At 43.7% G+C, this 18102-nt stretch overlaps 1 protein-coding gene across 9 annotated transcripts in view; it reads right to left on the reverse strand.

Annotated features, from left to right (window-relative positions):
* Positions 1-3328: 3328 nt before the first annotated feature.
* Positions 3329-18102, reverse strand: part of epb41l2 (erythrocyte membrane protein band 4.1 like 2) — a 96291-nt gene continuing 81517 nt past the window's right edge. For 3 of the 9 annotated variants that reach the window (XM_081377968.1, XM_081377966.1, XM_081377964.1), the window contains 6 exons: positions 15290-15835; positions 14473-14601; positions 13969-14067; positions 11013-11093; positions 9531-9642; positions 3330-4349 (listed from right to left, as the gene is read on the reverse strand). In XM_081377968.1, coding sequence (XP_081234094.1) covers positions 9538-9642; positions 11013-11093; positions 13969-14067; positions 14473-14601; positions 15290-15835 — 960 coding nt within the window. In that variant the 3' untranslated portion in view covers positions 3330-4349; positions 9531-9537. Of the gene's footprint in view, positions 4350-9530; positions 9643-11012; positions 11094-13968; positions 14068-14472; positions 14602-15289; positions 15836-16752; positions 16807-18102 lie in introns of all 9 variants that reach the window. The other 6 variants (XM_081377963.1, XM_081377962.1, XM_081377969.1 and 3 more) reach the window with 5 other exon arrangements.

An 18102-nucleotide genomic window follows, 5' to 3' on the forward strand; every position in this document is an offset into this window, starting at 1 on the left:
TAGTAAATGTTGAAATTAACTAAGATTAATAAATGCTGCAGAATGCAGTTCATTATCAGTTCATGTTAACTAATGAAACCTTATAGTAAAGCGCTACCAATGCGTCCTTGATGAATAAAAGTATTCATTTCTTTAAAAAAATCTTACCAAACTTTTGAATGCAAACACATAAAGAGCCATATGAAATCTGAATATAGTTATAAGTCAGAATATATAAATGTAAATCATGATTTACATTTATATATTCGGATTTCTACACATTCAGACTTATAAACTAATGAGTTGTGTTTAAAAGCAACAATTTTTTTTTATTTTGAAACATCAAAGGTGATTTTACTAAAATGTCTCTATCTTTCCATGCAGTCGTATGATTATTTTTATCTCACGTCTAGTGTAAGACTTCATCATCATCATCATCATCATCATCATCATCTTAAGACAGCAATCAGAAATGTACTCTTTATTTTAAGGTGTCTTAGTTACAGTGTAATTATACATTTAAAGAGAAATATAAATAAACAATATACTATATTCGGCTTCTTAAAATGTTATGCATAATTTACAGTTAGTTCTATATGTAACGTAACAAAACACTGTAAAATAAAGTGTTACCAATTTTGGACACACACACACACACACACACACACACACACACACACACACACACACACACACACACACACACACACACAAATAAATTCTATAGGCTACTGTATCTTTCTAACAAAGTGAAACCATTTATAATTTTTCTTCCCGCGATCAAAGAGAAAAGCTCATGATGAGAAGAATAAAGCACATCTCCTCAGTGTTTGGATGATGACGCATTAGAGATGCTGACTGATGGCTTTATGATCACATGATCTGAACAATGAAGGAGTGTGTGAAGCGTAAAGCTCATGTGAGAAACTAGCAGCGGTTCCTCCACAGACCCGGAGAGATTGAGTTCCCATCAGCCCTGCTGAACATCTGAGAGGATTGAGCCTCGGCTGGCTGATTTCATAGGGGTTTCAGACACTTTTTTATTTAGCTGACCAGGCTGGTTTAACTGGTCAAACTGGGAGACCAACTAGCCTAGGCACTTCAGCGTTTAGTTAGCGAAGGTTAATAACACAGACACATGACTGTGCAGAAGAGGGTTTCTGGAGGTCTTCTGTGAGTGTGTTCTTCTGTGAGTGTGTGCGCTGATGCAGGACTTCCACAGCTCATGTGTGTGTATTGATCGTGTCTTCCAGCAGAGGAACAACTGGCCATGACCCCTGACCCGAGAGAAACAGCGTCTCGCTACAGCAGGCCTCGCTACAGACCCGGGACAGAGACGAGGAGCCGCACCTGACACACACACACACACACACACACACACACACACACACACACACACACACACACACACACACCTGTGCTGAGAGAACAAGATCAGAGACACAGCTGGGAGTCTGAGAGTTTCAACACACAATGGCTGATCTCTCTCTCATCTGACCAACGTAATCAATCTCTCGGGTTTGTTCGTCTTTTGTAAAGTCATAGAAATGTTGCTATTGGAGGAAACGCGAACTCGAACTCCAGGTATACATGAACGCACAGGTGAAAGTTCAACATCACACTCTCATGTTTGGACACTGTTCAGCACAATGCATATAAACCTTACAGACACTGATGTGTGGACTTTAACCGATAACCCTCAGTATCAGTGTGTGTATCGTCAGTTTGCTATGCTTTTTGACTTGAAGTAGATATTGCATAGCTGATATTGGTTCATATATATATTCACTCAGTTTATTGTCGAGTTCAGAATAAGTGCAGAGAAACAACAGTGTATCTTTTCATAAGATAAAGTATAACTGTCATAGTAACATCCAACTCAATCACATGTATTTATCAATCTCAGGTACTGAACTTCTCATGGTCTTCATTCAGTAGTTAGTTCCTCTCTTTTAATAAAATCTCTTTTACTACACGTGTTATAATACAGTAAGAGGCTCTTTTGCCGTGATAAACCTATGCACGTGAACTCGGCAATCGACTACTTTGGACTTCAACCGAAAAACAGGATGTAAACAGGTATTTGCGCTGGCTTAAATAACATCATTTTTATCCATATCTTTCACATCTACTGCAGTCAGATCCACTCGTGTTAACTCAGAAGGAATCACTCACATTTTCTGTGCACTTGTAATGACATATCAAGGATGTTAAGAGCCTAAAAGCAGGTTTAGTACTTGCCCCATTGAAGTCAACAGGGTGCACATTTAAAAAAAAAGAATAACTCGGTGTAGGCAACACCAATTTTTGTCGTTGTTCTCTGTATTGACAGCACTCCAAATGTACAAAAAAATGCGCTCACTGTTAAAATTGACCGGAGTTCTCCTTTAACGATATCTCACCAGTCCTTCAAACTGATCTGATGACAGACTTCCTCCAATTTATATAATTCTTATTTATTCAACAATCTTTTTGATTGCTCTTTATGGTCTAGGTGAGTGTATATAATAAGTATATATAATATACATCTATTGTCCACCAGGGTGAAAAATGTGTCTTTGGAAACTAAATACAGGACTCCTATGCAGTTTGGATTGATTTGAGTCATTTCCAGGTCTGGATAAGAATAAAAAAAAAAAAAAAAAAACCTGCACACTATATCAATACTTACAAAAATATCAAAATGACCTCATGACCTTCATCAGCCATTTCCATATGCCAATAACATAATTTTGATACTTATGCAAAGAAGTGATAGTGTGCAGGGTTTTCTTTTTGATTTAGTTGGTGCTTTCTCCTCCGCACTGATCATCACCTCGGGTAATTGTTAATTGCTTAGACTATTGCTGCTACGAGTCTGTTTTCAAATGCGAATGTGTAGGAATAGGTGGAGCAAAACACAAACACACATGTGCGACGCGAGGCAAACTTAGACTGAGACTAGGCCTTACACATTTGTTGTAGTTTTCGTTTTCCACTATAGAAGTTTACCCACAAATGTGGAAAGGGTCAATCGAACACCGATTATCGTGAATCCACACCTGTTGGAAAGCCAGAACAGAGACCGATAAAGACTAAAAACAAGTGTAAACATCAGTACAGCAAACACAAGGGGGAAAGATTAGATGGAGAAATCCTGAGCAGTGAAACCCAGTTTGCTTGTTTTGTTGGGTAAAGACATGATTGTGTAGAGCGCTCTCTAGAGTCAGTCATTCACAAACCTCAGACGATTATGCTGATACACGTGGATAGATGACAATGCTATTAGAACTTAAAATACACAAAGAGCAGCGATGCTAATGCTAAAGAGCTACTGACATCATCAAACATGAACCAATCACAGAAGATCAACTGGACAGAGCAGGATTATTAGAGAATAACAAACTTTATTTTGAAGAGTGTTACACAATGGGTCGGGTGGGGCATAAAAACATGATAGATCATTCAAAGCTGCTTAAAAAAAGAACGAGAAAGTCAATTCTACGATGAACTGCTATACACAGGGTCCATGAAGGAAGAGGAGAGAGAGAGAGAGAGAGAGCACAGGCCTCGCTCGACATTAGCACTGGCAGTTTGGTCGCGTTTGATCATTTCATCAAAAGTATCGGAAAGAGATTAAAAAGATTTAAAAGTGCGAACAGGCCGACTTTGCCAAAAAATCATCAGATTTAAAAACAAAAAAAAAACGAGGTTTCTACAAATATATATTTGAATATTGGTGCCGGGAAACGGCTTGAAATCCCAAACTTTCCAAAGAGCTGCCAAGGTTTGAAGTTTTCTGGAGTTTGTAAGGTTTCGTCTTGTTGCTCAGAGAGGTAGAAGACGTTCCTCCTCCCCTCGGTGGAATGTGTGTGTGTGTGTGTGTGTGTGTGTGTGCTTGACTGCATAGAGGAAAGATTGGCACTGCCGTCCACCAGTGAGGAATCACACAGTGCCACTGTCCTGTGCTGCTGGTCCCTTATAAAACACATCATGAAAACCAATCAATCAATCTTTAGCCCCGCCCCCATCACCCCCACCCCCACCCCCTAAAGGTTCAGCATCACCTTCATATGCTCACGCTCCTCATATTATTATTATTATCATCATTATTACACTGTACTCCTCCACGACGTGACTCTCCTCCAAATCCAGACTAGGAATGTGAATGACTAATTAACAATAAAAATAACAGAGATCTAGCCTTCAGAGATGGTCAAGACAATCTTTTGAGGGAAAGAGATAAAACAAACACTAAAAAAATAAAATGCTACAGATGTTAGCTAAGTGGTTCTGAATGCTAGAAGATGAAGCTGTTTCTGTACAGGATCAGAGCTGCTCTCCTCCACAGATGACCTCTGACCCCTGGAGGACCGTGCTGGACTTCAGCTCTGGGGAAGAGCAAACACAGTTATCACACACATATCCGGACGCTCGTGAGATCAAACTAATGCCGTCATGTTCACGACACTGTTCCACTGCGTCACGTCAGGCGAATCGTTGAGGAACACAGATTATATTTCAATTAAAATGGCAAAAAGGCACTATATTCCTGACCTAAATCTCACTTATGGAACATATTTCATTTTTCACAAAGCAACCAATCAAATCGTGAATAATGGTCAACATTTCCCTGGCACATCTTACCCCGAAGCTCCTGACACACTTCCATTCGTTTCATAACGGCTTCCGTGGTTTCACACACTGATAAGTGTTTTATCTCTGGATTACTCTGGACTCATTTCGCCTGACATGATTCACTTCACTGGTTGTAGTGTTTCACTAATTATGCACTTATTTTAAGTTATATTAATTTATCCAGTATTTTAATGGCACGTTCATAGGGTTCTCTGATGTCGATAATAATAATTAATAGTGGTATGTTTCATCTTTAACTATAAAAATGAAGACAGAAGTACATTACTGTGGTAAATTACTATTGCAATGTAAAATAAAAAAATATTTTTAAAGAGTATATGATAATTGTAATAATGAAACGCACTGTGCGCTTCACTCTGAAACACGCAGCGCATCAGACTATAGTTATTCAACTAAACCGCAGCCTTTGATGTGATCATCTCGCTGAGCTATATCTCGATTATTGTGCAGCGTCATTTCTTCAGTTTAACTGATACACTCATTTCCTTTCCCATACACTCACTGACCTCCAACCTTGCAGTGAATGAGGAGACTTTTCTAATTACACGAAATCACGCAGTTTGTTAGATTAAGGCCATGTCCACACTAGGGCTTTGACTTTTGCCCAAAAATCATATTCGAAGTTCGTTTGTTTATTAATATTCGAACATTTATTAATAATATTTTGACCATTAAAATGCTTTCAGTAAGACCTATATTGGTATCAAATTTAAGTTGTATATGTTCTGTCCACCAGAGGGCAGTGTATCAGTCAATGTCAATAGGCAGGCAATGATGTTTTCAGAAGAAAAACACACCGTCACGACTTTGTCCTTACTCGTGATTTTTCCCTGTTTCTTTGGGAACACACAGTAGCGCCACACGTTGCTTTTCAAATTGTCAGGAGTGTAGATTTCAAACTCCTCATCAGGTGTGGTTGTTGTAGGCGTTGGCGCGGCCATTGTTTTGGTATGCAAAATAGGTGCTAACGTCACCTACCGGAGCCCAGATGACTGATAATAGCCTTGCTAATGAGCTCGTGATTCACAACTACACCAGGCGTGGAAAAGCCTCGGAATCTGAATTGAAAACAACGTTTACAAGCAAACACATTTACAAAAAATAATGCCCATAAACAGGTTTGAATATTAAAGGATGCCTAATATTCGTTCGAATATCTTTATTTTTTTAAAATATTCGAATTATATTCAAATAACGAAGTTCGGAGTCAAAGCCTTAGTCCACACTAATACGTTTTAGTTTGAAAATGTATATTTTTCTCTCTGTTTTGCCTTCCGTCCACACTGAGACGGCGTTTCAAGTCAACGAAAACGTAGCTTTTGGAAAACGCTCTCCAAAGCAGATATATTGTGATGCAGTCATATGACCAACTCAGCCAAGATGGTGAACGACATTGTGCCGCAGTTGTTCTGGATGCTCTCCGTTTTGACAGCCTTAAAGATTAACCTCACTGTCGGCCCATTTAACAGGATTTGCTCGTGCGCAGTTCGGGGATGCAAGCGTTTTCAGACGTTTCAGTGTGGATGAGCAACTTTTGGAAAACGATTAAAAATGATAGTGTGTTTTTAGACGAAAACTCCGTTCTCAAATTTATCCGGATTAGTGTAGACGTAGCCTGAGGTGATGACACATCTAAAGGTCTTTGCACACGGAGTCCAAATTTTTCGCATGCGTTTTTTCCGTATTCGTCACGCACAGAAACCTTGCACACCGATGCGCGTTAATGAATCTGTTGCAATAAAATCCACAAAACAATACAAAATGGAGTCTTCAAGCAGGGAGGAGGATTTTGTTTTCCTTTCTCTTCTTATAAATTCTAAAAAGAAAGAGGAATATCGGGTCCGTCATCCGTCCAGGAAGGAGAGTTCGCTGCGGGATTATCCCGAGCGATTCAAAGTTTACTTCAGGATGTCAGAGGCTCAGTCTGATGCTCTGCTAGTGGTACTGGAGACACACATTAAAGAGAAGAAATGCTTCTCTAAATGCCTTTCAAAATGCTTGCTATGGATGCGAAAAACGCAGAAAACTGAACCCGATCAGAATGACGGAAGTTTCGGAGGCAGTGTGTAAAAATGTGAGGTCGTACTCCTCTGTCTCCTTGAACTAGTGCACGAGAACTGTGCAAACAGCTTCTTTAAAAACTGATGATCTGGCACTCAAATTCAGCTGCTGGTTTAAAAGTGGTGGGAGCGTTTAGTTGAGTTGTTCGGAGTGTTTCGGCGAATACTAACACATGCTAGTCTTCCACTGCAGATGAAGCTACACACACACACTCGCGTGCGACGTGACATGCTGTTAAATGATCAAGCTGACGAAACACGGAAAGCTCAGCTTTACTTTCTAGTGAGTGAAATCAGTGGTAGAGCTGTGATGTTCCTAATCCCAGTCGGCCACTGTTGACATGCGGAGGGAAGCGCATCAGGGCTTAGGGCTTTCATCTCTCAGATGCGCTCCGCTCACAGATCTTCATTGTGTGTTCGGGGAAGAGGTCAGCTGGAGACGTGACAGCGCTTCCCCTCAGAGACGACAGCTTTACCAAAACACAACTAATCTAAAGGTCTTAAAAACTGTTTCAAGTCACAGAAGCGAATAGAAAAATTTTAATATGGCATAAAACGGTTGCGGATAAAGCAGCATTTCCATGAACAAAATCGTCATTTCCTGGGAAATTGGTGCAAAATATCAGTTCTGTCACGACAGCTCTTGGGAGATTAGCATGGTAATGGATATGGCAATATTAATGTATTTGGTCTTGGCGGAATAGATCTGCTACGCAAGTACCGAGACTCACTACTGCGAATACATTCACAGGCATTACTGTGAGCCTGTGAGACACACTGCTGATCTACACACTGCTGATCTACACACTGCTGATCTACACACTGCTGATCTACACACTGCTGATCTACACACTGCTGATCTACACACTGCTGATCTACACACTGCTGATCTACACACTGCTGATCTACACACTGCTGATCTACACACTGCTGATCTACACACTGCTGATCTACACACTGCTGATCTACACAGGTGGAGCTGGGGAAGAGGGAGGGCTTCTGGGAGACGCCGCACTGCTAACGGAAACACACCGGTGTTTGTGTGAATGTTGAGCCGCAGATCATTGGCCGCTGTGCTGATTGTACACAGTCTGTTTTGTCTGAAGTGAACGTCATATAATGGTACATGCACTTTTACAAGTTGATTGCACTGAAATGTGTGTTGGCAGTGCCTGTACACAACCATCCTATCATGATAAAAATCCATCCAGTGTTTTTTCTTTAATCTCCTTATGTTTTCCAATCTCTAAAATCAAGCCGTTCGATCTTGTGATGTCACACGGTCGGACGCCCCTCCCATGATTTGTGATTGACAGCAGCGTTTCAAATCAGACCCGCCCTCGCTCGTGAGCGAGCTGTCAATCATCATAGTCTGCGCGTCATTGTTGATACGCTGGAGCACTGTCTATGAGCAGAATGGCGTCTAAGCGATTGTGGTGTTCTGTTCTCGGGTGTAATAAGGAACACAGCATCATTTTGATGTTCCTAAAGCCGAACCGCTGAAGACGCAGTGGATGAGTTTTTTTTCGAAGGGAATATTCCCCACGATCAACGTCAATGCTTTCATGTTTGCGCAAATCATTTCACACACCAGACTGCTCGAGGGTCATTATAAAGCTGGTTTTGCGAAGAAGCTGCTCCTGAAAAAAGGATCGGTACCAACTATTCGTGTTCCTGCTGCACCTCCAGAGGAACTGAAGTGAGTGTAACGTTTTATTAACCTTTATATTAATCTTTATATTAATCTTTGCAAATCGCTTGCACGCTTCACGATGAATGCGGCTGTTTACACTCAGGTACATTATGGCATGTTTTCTATGTACGACGTTATCAATATAATTCATAATCCCATGTTTATAATGAACAACGCGTTATGGTTATTGTGTTATTATTACAAACGGTGTCCGCACAGAACAGAGGGGCGGAGTCAGCAAAGCTCATTATCATTTAAAGACACATGCACTGAAACGGCGTGCTGAAAACAGAGCTGTTTTTGACCAGGTAAAATTAGTGTTTTCTTACAATACTAATGAGAATTTTTAATTAAAGTATATTACAAACTTTTAATTTAGACCCTAAAGAATCATATTAGCTTGTACAAAAATGGCATTATATGACCCCTTTAACAGTTGGGGAAGAAAAGGTGTGCACAGTATCAGTGTGTCAGATCTGTGCATTAGCTCTTGGCCTAATGTTCCTGATGCTGTGTGTTTTTAATGTTTAACAAAAGACAAAGAAAAAAATGACTCGCTGCTCTTGACTGAACAGGTTTTCTAACTTTGATAAGGATTAATCAGTTTAATTTATACAGTGAACATTATGCAGTGTTATTTTACATTTGATTACTTAAACATTTCAGTTCCTGAAAATGACTGTTAGACCTTCCTGAAAACCCTGATTATTTCATTTGCATCTTTGTCCTATTGTATTTATTTGTGTTATCGCTTGTAATTTTATTATTTGTTCTTATTTTATTACTGATTGTTTACTTATGTTTTAAATTTATTTCAGGCTCGTAGTTTTAACTGTGGTATCGAAGTCTGAGTTTTTTACTGGTATACGAGTCTCATGAGGAGCCTCTAAAATAATGTAATCTCATGGTGAAATGAATCCAGATCCAGTGTGTTCAGAAATGAAGCCCTGAGTGAGACTCTCCGCTGCTTTAGCATGAGGAACACACACACACAGCTGGCAGATCCAGGACAGAGGAAATAAAGAGACAAACACAAGGAAAAGACACAAAGAAAAGGGGAGAAACGAGAGGCTCTGGGCGCAGGAGGAGGAAGAGGAGGAGGAGGAGGAGCCAGTCGTCAAGAGCGCTGCTGTTGCCATGGCGAGTTGCCATGAGCTTACCTGTCCTTCAGTCCTCGTCCTCGGCCAGCTCCGTCTCTTTGTGGACCACCACGCGAGTGACCGACATGTCAGGGTGCTGCTCTTTGGCCTCCTTTATAGCCTGGGCCAACGCCTGACCCCACACAGTGACCCACACACACACACAAACACACACACACAAACCAAACAAAAGATTCAACTGAAAAAATGAACAACTCAACTCAACAGAAGAATGAAAACTCAACTGAATGACACACAGATGACGGGGGAACATGCATCTGCAGCGCTGGACCTGCGAGAACCACGTCTCGGTGTGTGAGGATGGCGAATGTCTCATCGCTATGGTAACGGTGTCTCAGGGCAGTGTGTGTGTGCGTCACAGGAATGGCTCAGGGTTATAATGAGCAGCTCCTCTACAACTGTTGCTGCCCAGCGAGACACACTGTACGAACACTGCTCCAGATATTACAGTATCGTACATGATCAGCTGCGGTCGGCCATTAATGCTCATCACTGAGGAAATCACGAGAGACTGATCCAGATTCAGGTCAGTCAGTGAGGACATGCTATGCCAGGCTTTAGTTTTACATTTCATTATTACACTAAGTGCTGCTGTTAAATAGACACACTATAGCTGAATACATCAATAAAAACTGTTTATTTATTTTGTATCATATTGTTTTTGTCCTATTATTTGTAAATTACTTCTTTGATCTTAATTTTTAATAACAAAAATAAATAAAGTGATAAATAAAATGAAATAAGATTTTGGTCGTATTGTCCACCACTACTTTGGCCTAGATAGTCTGTCAATCTTTTTTCTTGTGAAAAATACAGATGAGAGTTCTGTGTGTGTGTGTGTGTGTGTGTGTGTATGTGTGTGTGTGAGAGAGAGAGAGTGTGACTGAGTGTGTGTGTATGTGTGTCTCTGTGTAACAGTGTGTGTGTGTGTGTGTGTGTGAACATGAGAGTTCTGTGTGTGTGTGTGAGAGAGAGTGAGTGAGTGAGTGTGTATGTGTATCTCTGTGTCTCTGTGTAACAGTGTCTGTGTGTGTGTGTGTGAACATGAGAGTTCTGTGTATGTGTGTGTGAGAGTGTGAGTGTGAGTGAGAGTGTGTGTGAGTGAGAGTGTGTGTGTGTGTGTGTGTGTGTGAACATGAGAGTTCTGTGTGTGTGTGTGTGTATGTGTGTGTGAGAGAGAGAGTGAGTGAGTGAGTGAGTGTGTATGTGTATCTCTGTGTCTCTGTGTAACAGTGTCTGTGTGTGTGTGTGAACATGAGAGTTCTGTGTATGTGTGTGTGAGAGTGTGAGTGAGAGTGTGTGTGTGTGAGTGAGTCTCTGTGTAACTGTGTATGTGTGTGTGTGTGAGAGTGTGAGTGAGAGTGTGTGTGTGTGAGTGAGTCTCTGTGTAACTGTGTATGTGTGTGTGTGTGAGAGTGTGAGTGAGAGTGTGTGTGTGTGAGTGAGTCTCTGTGTAACTGTGTATGTGTGTGTGTATCTCACCTGATCGTGATCGATGTCAGAGTCTCCTGTGATGACGATGCGCTTCTCGATGCGAGTTTCTGACAGCCCGCCCTTTAGTGTCTGTCAATCATTAAAGAGACACACACGTCATGTGACACATCCGAGTCAAACACAACGTTCAGCAGGAGATACTGGAGGAACATTGGATTAAGATACAAATAATAAAGTAGTTTTAGAGGATCAGGAATGTGAATTAAAGTACACTGTAAAAATGATTTTGGTCAAAGTTGCATTAAAACTTTATTTTAGTACGTTTTACAAGAAAATAGTATTTCAGTTGTTGCAAAGTTTAATGTTGATGTTTCTTTGAAATTATTTGTGGAATTTACTAGCAATTTCTGAGTAACAACTGTTAAAGTAAATCCTACACCCATGTTTTCCTCAGGCGAGTGTGAGTTTTGATGTGCTGTTTAAACACTGGTCCTAGATCAGATTAAACCCACTTCTGACATGTGGTTCCTCTGTGTTTAATGTTCAGGGAAAAGAAAAGAAGACTGCGGTCTGTCAGTTCAAAAACGGCACCTTTTCTCCACAAGGAAGCTGATTTTTAACGGTAACTGCTAAACCTTTAAAGTCAGCTCTACCGTGAGCTCCGAGGATGCTAATCGATGGTATTTGCTTCAGTTGAAGCCGTCAGTCCGCATTCTTTCAACTTAGTTTTAAAATAATCATGTTTAACAGTGGATTTACCAATCAGAGTCAAAACAAGCAAAATGCACCAAAATATCTCTTTAGCTCCGCCCACTCCCATGAAGCACTGCAAGTGACGTGTGTGTGTTACCTTGGTGATGTGTGTGTGTGTGTGTGTTACCTTGGTGATGTGTGTGGTGGTGGTGGTGCAGAGGGACTCAGAGGTGATGTGTGTGTGTGTGTTACCTTGGTGATGTGTGTGTGGTGGTGGTGGTGCAGAGGGACTCAGAGGTGATGTGTGTGTGTGTGTGTGTGTGTGTGTGTGTGTGTTACCTTGGTGATGTGTGTGGTGGTGGTGGTGCAGAGGGACTCAGAGGTGATGTGTGTGTGTGTGTGTGTGTGTGTGTTACCTTGGTGATGTGTGTGGTGGTGGTGGTGCAGAGGGACTCAGAGGTGATGTGTGTGTGTGTGTGTGTGTGTGTGTGTTACCTTGGTGATGTGTGTGTGGTGGTGGTGGTGCAGAGGGACTCAGAGGTGATGTGTGTGTGTGTGTGTGTGTGTGTGTGTGTGTGTTACCTTGGTGATGTGTGTGGTGGTGGTGGTGGTGCAGAGGGACTCAGAGGTGATGTGTGTGTGTGTGTGTGTGTGTGTGTTACCTTGGTGATGTGTGTGGTGGTGGTGGTGCAGAGGGACTCAGAGGTGATGTGTGTGTGTGTGTGTGTGTGTGTGTGTGTGTGTTACCTTGGTGATGTGTGTGGTGGTGGTGGTGGTGCAGAGGGACTCAGAGGTGATGTGTGTGTGTGTGTGTGTGTGTGTGTTACCTTGGTGATGTGTGTGGTGGTGGTGGTGCAGAGGGACTCAGAGGTGATGTGTGTGTGTGTGTTACCTTGGTGATGTGTGTGTGGTGGTGGTGGTGCAGAGGGACTCAGAGGTGATGTGTGTGTGTGTGTGTGTGTGTGTGTGTGTGTGTGTGTGTGTTACCTTGGTGATGTGTCTGGTGGTGGTGGTGCAGAGGGACTCAGAGGTGATGTGTGTGTGTGTGTGTGTGTGTGTGTGTGTGTGTGTGTGTTACCTTGGTGATGTGTGTGGTGGTGGTGGTGCAGAGGGACTCAGAGGCGATGTGTGTATGTGTGTGTGTGTGTGTGTGTGTTACCTTGGTGATGTGTGTGGTGGTGGTGGTGCAGAGGGACTCAGAGGTGATGTGTGTGTGTGTGTGTGTGTGTGTGTGTGTGTGTTACCTTGGTGATGTGTGTGGTGGTGGTGGTGCAGAGGGACTCAGAGGTGATGTGTGTGTGTGTGTGTGTGTGTGTGTGTGTGTGTGTTACCTTGGTGATGTGTGTGGTGGTGGTGGTGCAGAGGGACTCAGAGGTGATGTGTGTGTGTGTGTGTGTGTGTGTGTGTGTGTGTTACCTTGGTGATGTGTGTGGTGGTGGTGGTGCAGAGGGACTCAGAGGTGATGTGTGTGTGTGTGTGTGTGTGTGTGTGTGTGTGTGTGTGTGTGTGTGTTACCTTGGTGATGTGTGTGGTGGTGGTGGTGCAGAGGGACTCAGAGGTGATGTGTGTGTGTGTGTGTGTGTGTGTTACCTTGGTGATGTGTGTGGTGGTGGTGGTGCAGAGGGACTCAGAGGTGATGTGTGTGTGTGTGTGTGTGTGTGTGTGTGTGTGTGTGTTACCTTGGTGATGTGTGTGGTGGTGGTGGTGCAGAGGGACTCAGAGGTGATGTGTGTGTGTGTGTGTGTGTGTGTGTGTGTGTGTGTGTTACCTTGGTGATGTGTGTGGTGGTGGTGGTGCAGAGGGACTCAGAGGTGATGTGTGTGTGTGTGTGTGTGTGTTACCTTGGTGATGTGTGTGTGGTGGTGGTGGTGCAGAGGGACTCAGAGGTGATGTGTGTGTGTGTGTGTGTGTGTGTGTGTGTTACCTTGGTGATGTGTGTGGTGGTGGTGGTGCAGAGGGACTCAGAGGTGATGTGTGTGTGTGTGTGTGTGTGTGTGTGTTACCTTGGTGATGTGTGTGGTGGTGGTGGTGCAGAGGGACTCAGAGGTGATGTGTGTGTGTGTGTGTGTGTGTGTGTTACCTTGGTGATGTGTGTGGTGGTGGTGGTGCAGAGGGACTCAGAGGTGATGTGTGTGTGTGTGTGTGTGTGTGTGTGTTACCTTGGTGATGTGTGTGGTGGTGGTGGTGCAGAGGGACTCAGAGGTGATGTGTGTGTGTGTGTGTGTGTGTGTGTGTTACCTTGGTGATGTGTGTGGTGGTGGTGGTGCAGAGGGACTCAGAGGTGATGTGTGTGTGTGTGTGTGTGTGTTACCTTGGTGATGTGTGTGGTGGTGGTGGTGCAGAGGGACTCAGAGGTGATGGTTTGAGCCGTCATGAGCACACCTGGCTCCCCGTCTCCATTACCATCCAACTGTCAATCACACACAGAGCACACACACACGTTCAGAACTCAACACAGACGCATGAGTTCGCATTAATGGCGAAGATGAAGGTATGGTTACAGTTCCAAAGCAGTTCAATGACAGTCAAGCTGCTCTTCTGAAGTACTGAGCTAAACTACAAGACACTGACGATTCCTCGGGGAGATATATATATACACACACACACACACACACACACACACACACACACATTTATCAGATAACAGTGTATATTTAGAAATAAAGATTAGATCAGTTATTTTTGGCAAACAACAATCCCTTCAAAAGCCCTTCTTTCATTGTTTCAAAACGACAATAAAAGTGGGTTGTTTGTTTCAAATACGTCTCCTAAACCACGGTGATGCTGAAGTCCCGGGTCATGTGACCCCTCTCACCTGTGCGGCCTCGTACGTGATGGTCTTGGTCTCCGTGTGGACGATGGGCACCTCCTTCGTGGAGATCTCCGTCTTCTGAGCCGCGAACGTGTCTGAGATCGTGACCATCTCAGTCTTCACCACAGGAGGCTACAGAGAGACAGAGGCCGTGAGTGTGAGGAACACACACACTCTGACGTACACCACGCAGAGACCAGGCTCATGCAGTCTAAACACACACACCACTACACACCACACGTCTTTGGTCTAGCGCATGCAGCCGTGTGACGGTACACGAGTGCAGGTTTGGTGTCAGTGATCTTTGGTTTCAGTGATGTCACACATGCAGAAGCACGATCTCTCCACACATCACGACTCTACTCCTATCATCAGTGTGACCAAATCATGCCAGCGACATTACTGAAGATCTACTAGCAGAGTGAGGAATCAACGCAAGCTAACGCTAACTATCAAGTGTGAAACATGCGACGATACATAACATGCAGAAAATATAAGCCCCCCATGCAACGCTCCCAGTGTGTGTGTGTGTGTGTGTGTGTGTGTGTGTGTGTGTGTGTGTGTGTGTGCGTGCGTGTGCGTGTGTAGTAGAGTAGGATGGAATATAAATCAACTTAAAGGCGAGAGGATGGAATGACTGACGTTAAAGCGGACAGAAGCACATCATTTATACTGCTTCTCTTCCTTAAAGGAGAGCTCTAGAGACGGATGCGCAGATCGAGCGGGATCTTCCTCCGGGACGAGGGAGGAGTGGGAAATGGAAGAGGAGATGAGGAGAAGAGCAGGGAAAGCGTCTCCGCTAGCTCACGACGCCAATTACCTCCGAGCAACAGATAACCTGCGGCAGGAGCTCCGCCTCCACGCGCGACACGCTGCCGTTGACGACGGGAGGCTCCTCCTCCACGGCTCTGAGAGGGGGCGGGGCTTCGGCTGCGGGGGCGTGTCCATTGGGAGCGTCGTCTTTCTCTGTACACTCTTCCTCCTCAGGCTGTGCGGTTGCTTGCTCTTCCTCTGCACTAGGGGCGGAGTCAGCTGGTTCTGCTTCTGTGATTGGCTGCGACTCTACCACAGAGGGCGGAGCTTGCTGTAGTATAAGCCCCGCCTCCTGTTCTTCCTCAGGCTCTTCCTCGATCTGCTGAACGGAGATGCTGGCACTGGGTGTCTGAGCGTGATACTCCGCCTCTTCTTCGCTCTCACTGTCCGAGGATAAACTCCTCTCCTCCTTGACCTCCGTCTCCACGGTAACCGGGGTCTCGGGGGCGGGGCTTTTGGGCTTGGCTTTGATGACCTCCTCGATGACGACGGTCTCTTCCACGACCTCTACGACCTCGGGCTGGCCGTTCACTTCAGGTTTGACCTCTGTGCTCTACACCAGACAACGACACACAGACACACACGAGGGATGGAGAGAAAAGCAAAAAACATAAACGATGACCACAGAAAAAAAAACTGAAGGAAACAAACTCAGTCAAAGTCAGAGCCACTTCAGAGCGAGTAAGAGAGATGTACAGTGTGTTCAGCGGGAGAAACACACGGAGTTGAGAATCAGCACAATGGTGAATAATAATAAAATCTAGACAATAGACAACAATAGAGTTTTTAGCGTCACAGGTAAACTTGTATAGTGTTGAATGGGAGACGACAGCAAATCTAATTTCCAAATATAAAATCCCATTATAGTGTATCTACGACTGTACAACAGAAGAAGAACAAACCCGAGATTGATTACGTCGGTCAGACGAGAGAGAGATCCCTCAGGATCGGTGTTAGAAACCCTCACAGCGGCCGTAACTAGCTCACTGTCATATTAAGCAGAGGTAATAAAACACAAAGTATAGTGTGTTTTTTCATTTCTCGAATTAAACTGCTAGATTTATGAAGTTAATAACTCATGTCTTCACAGGTCGACTGTCAGGGTTTATTCTCTGGAAACACACCTAACTATTGTCTCTCAGTTAAATCTGTCTTGCTGTGAAGTTTTTCTGGAAAACCAAGAGTTATGAATGTCACTGAACACACTGTACATCGTCCATCGCTCACAGCGAATCAAACACGGCATCTGCTCCAACTAAGGTCCATAAACACTGCAACACACACACATATAATCAAACAAGCAACATAAGGAGGAGAGAGACAGTCGTAAGCTGGAGATGAAGAAAGCATGGCTGGACAGACAGATGATGATGATCTCTGAGTCTGCAACGGAAAAGGGATGAGATGTGTGTGTGTGCAGTGTTAGGTGTGTGTGTTTGCTCAGGTGATGTTAGGTGGCTGAGCGAGGACCTTGCTGGCGTCTCCGCTGGCGGTCTCGGGATGAGGAGGGCGTTTCTGAGGAACCTGAAGGCAACCATAGGACACAGTCACTCAAACACACACACACTCTGAGGAACTGCTGACACCTGCCACTCACGGCGATCTGATCGCAAGCGGTCTCCGGGTCGACAGTCTCAACCCGCGCGTGTGATGGGACCGCCCGAGACAGCAGGTGTACACAGGGTCTGGGGGAACGGGTTCGGGAGGTGGAGGACGACAGTTAGAAGACCAAGTACACACACACACAACACACACGACGGCAGAGGTGAAAATGACTGGCCAATGAGAGGAAGTTGATGAGCAGTATGGCAGTGAGATAACCTCTCTGATCTTATTACACGGCTCTGTGGAATACTGGGTTCTGATTGGTCAATCGCAACATCCAGAGGTGTGTCCACCGATTACAACCAGTGAAAGCTGATAACACAGGCTCATCCGGGTCACTGTAACTGAAGTCGGCGCTATACTCTTGCTAGGAACGGTTTTTCCTCGTGAAAGTTTTGCGTTTGCTGAGCTAATAAAATATTAAAACTCAAATCAATTTCCGTGTACAGGTATTTAAGTCATCGCAGACCCACTCTTGTCTCGTACAAACGCAGCGGCTGCCATTCTGCGATGACTGTTTAGTACACTGTTGGATTATGAGATACAGGTACGATTTTAAAAGAGTTTAATCTCAAATCAATATCTCTCCTCTCCATAATTATTAATGTGGTGAAATGCTGTGTAATGAGTGTTACGGCCGTATACCGTATCTCTTAAATGTCCGTCTAGTGTGAACTCGCTGCTTGCTCTCTCCGCAGAAGCTTTGCGTTTAAAGACCTAATAAAATATTTCGCCTCAGATCAATATTTCATGTCTAATCATTTATTGATGTGGGAAGTAGCCGTGTAATAAGTGTGTTCTGTGCACTAATAACAACCGACTGCATGTACATTATGGTTTGAGAGGTGGCGTCCTGACAAATCTCACGAGAATCACGACTTGCTTTACGGTACGGAAGACACACGAATGCTAATTCTCTGATGCGATTATTTGCTCCGAGTGAGACTGTAAGTGTGAAACTGAACACTCAATATAAAACATTTGCACAAAGCAAGCCGATCCACTTTTCCGTGTTGATAAGAGCTTTAAAATGAGGGGGAAAAAATGGGACAAAAAGAAATCAAGGGACATTTAGAATAGATAAAAATGTGCGATTAATTGCGATTAACTGTGAGTTAACTATGACATTAATGCGATTAATCGCGATTAAATATTTTAATCGTTTGACAGCACAAGTTTTATCCATGCAAGCGTTGTCCGAAGCAACTTTCTGTG

Source organism: Scardinius erythrophthalmus, assembly GCF_964197995.2.
Source record: "Scardinius erythrophthalmus genome assembly, chromosome: 11".
NCBI classification, from domain to species: Eukaryota; Metazoa; Chordata; class Actinopteri; order Cypriniformes; family Leuciscidae; genus Scardinius; species Scardinius erythrophthalmus.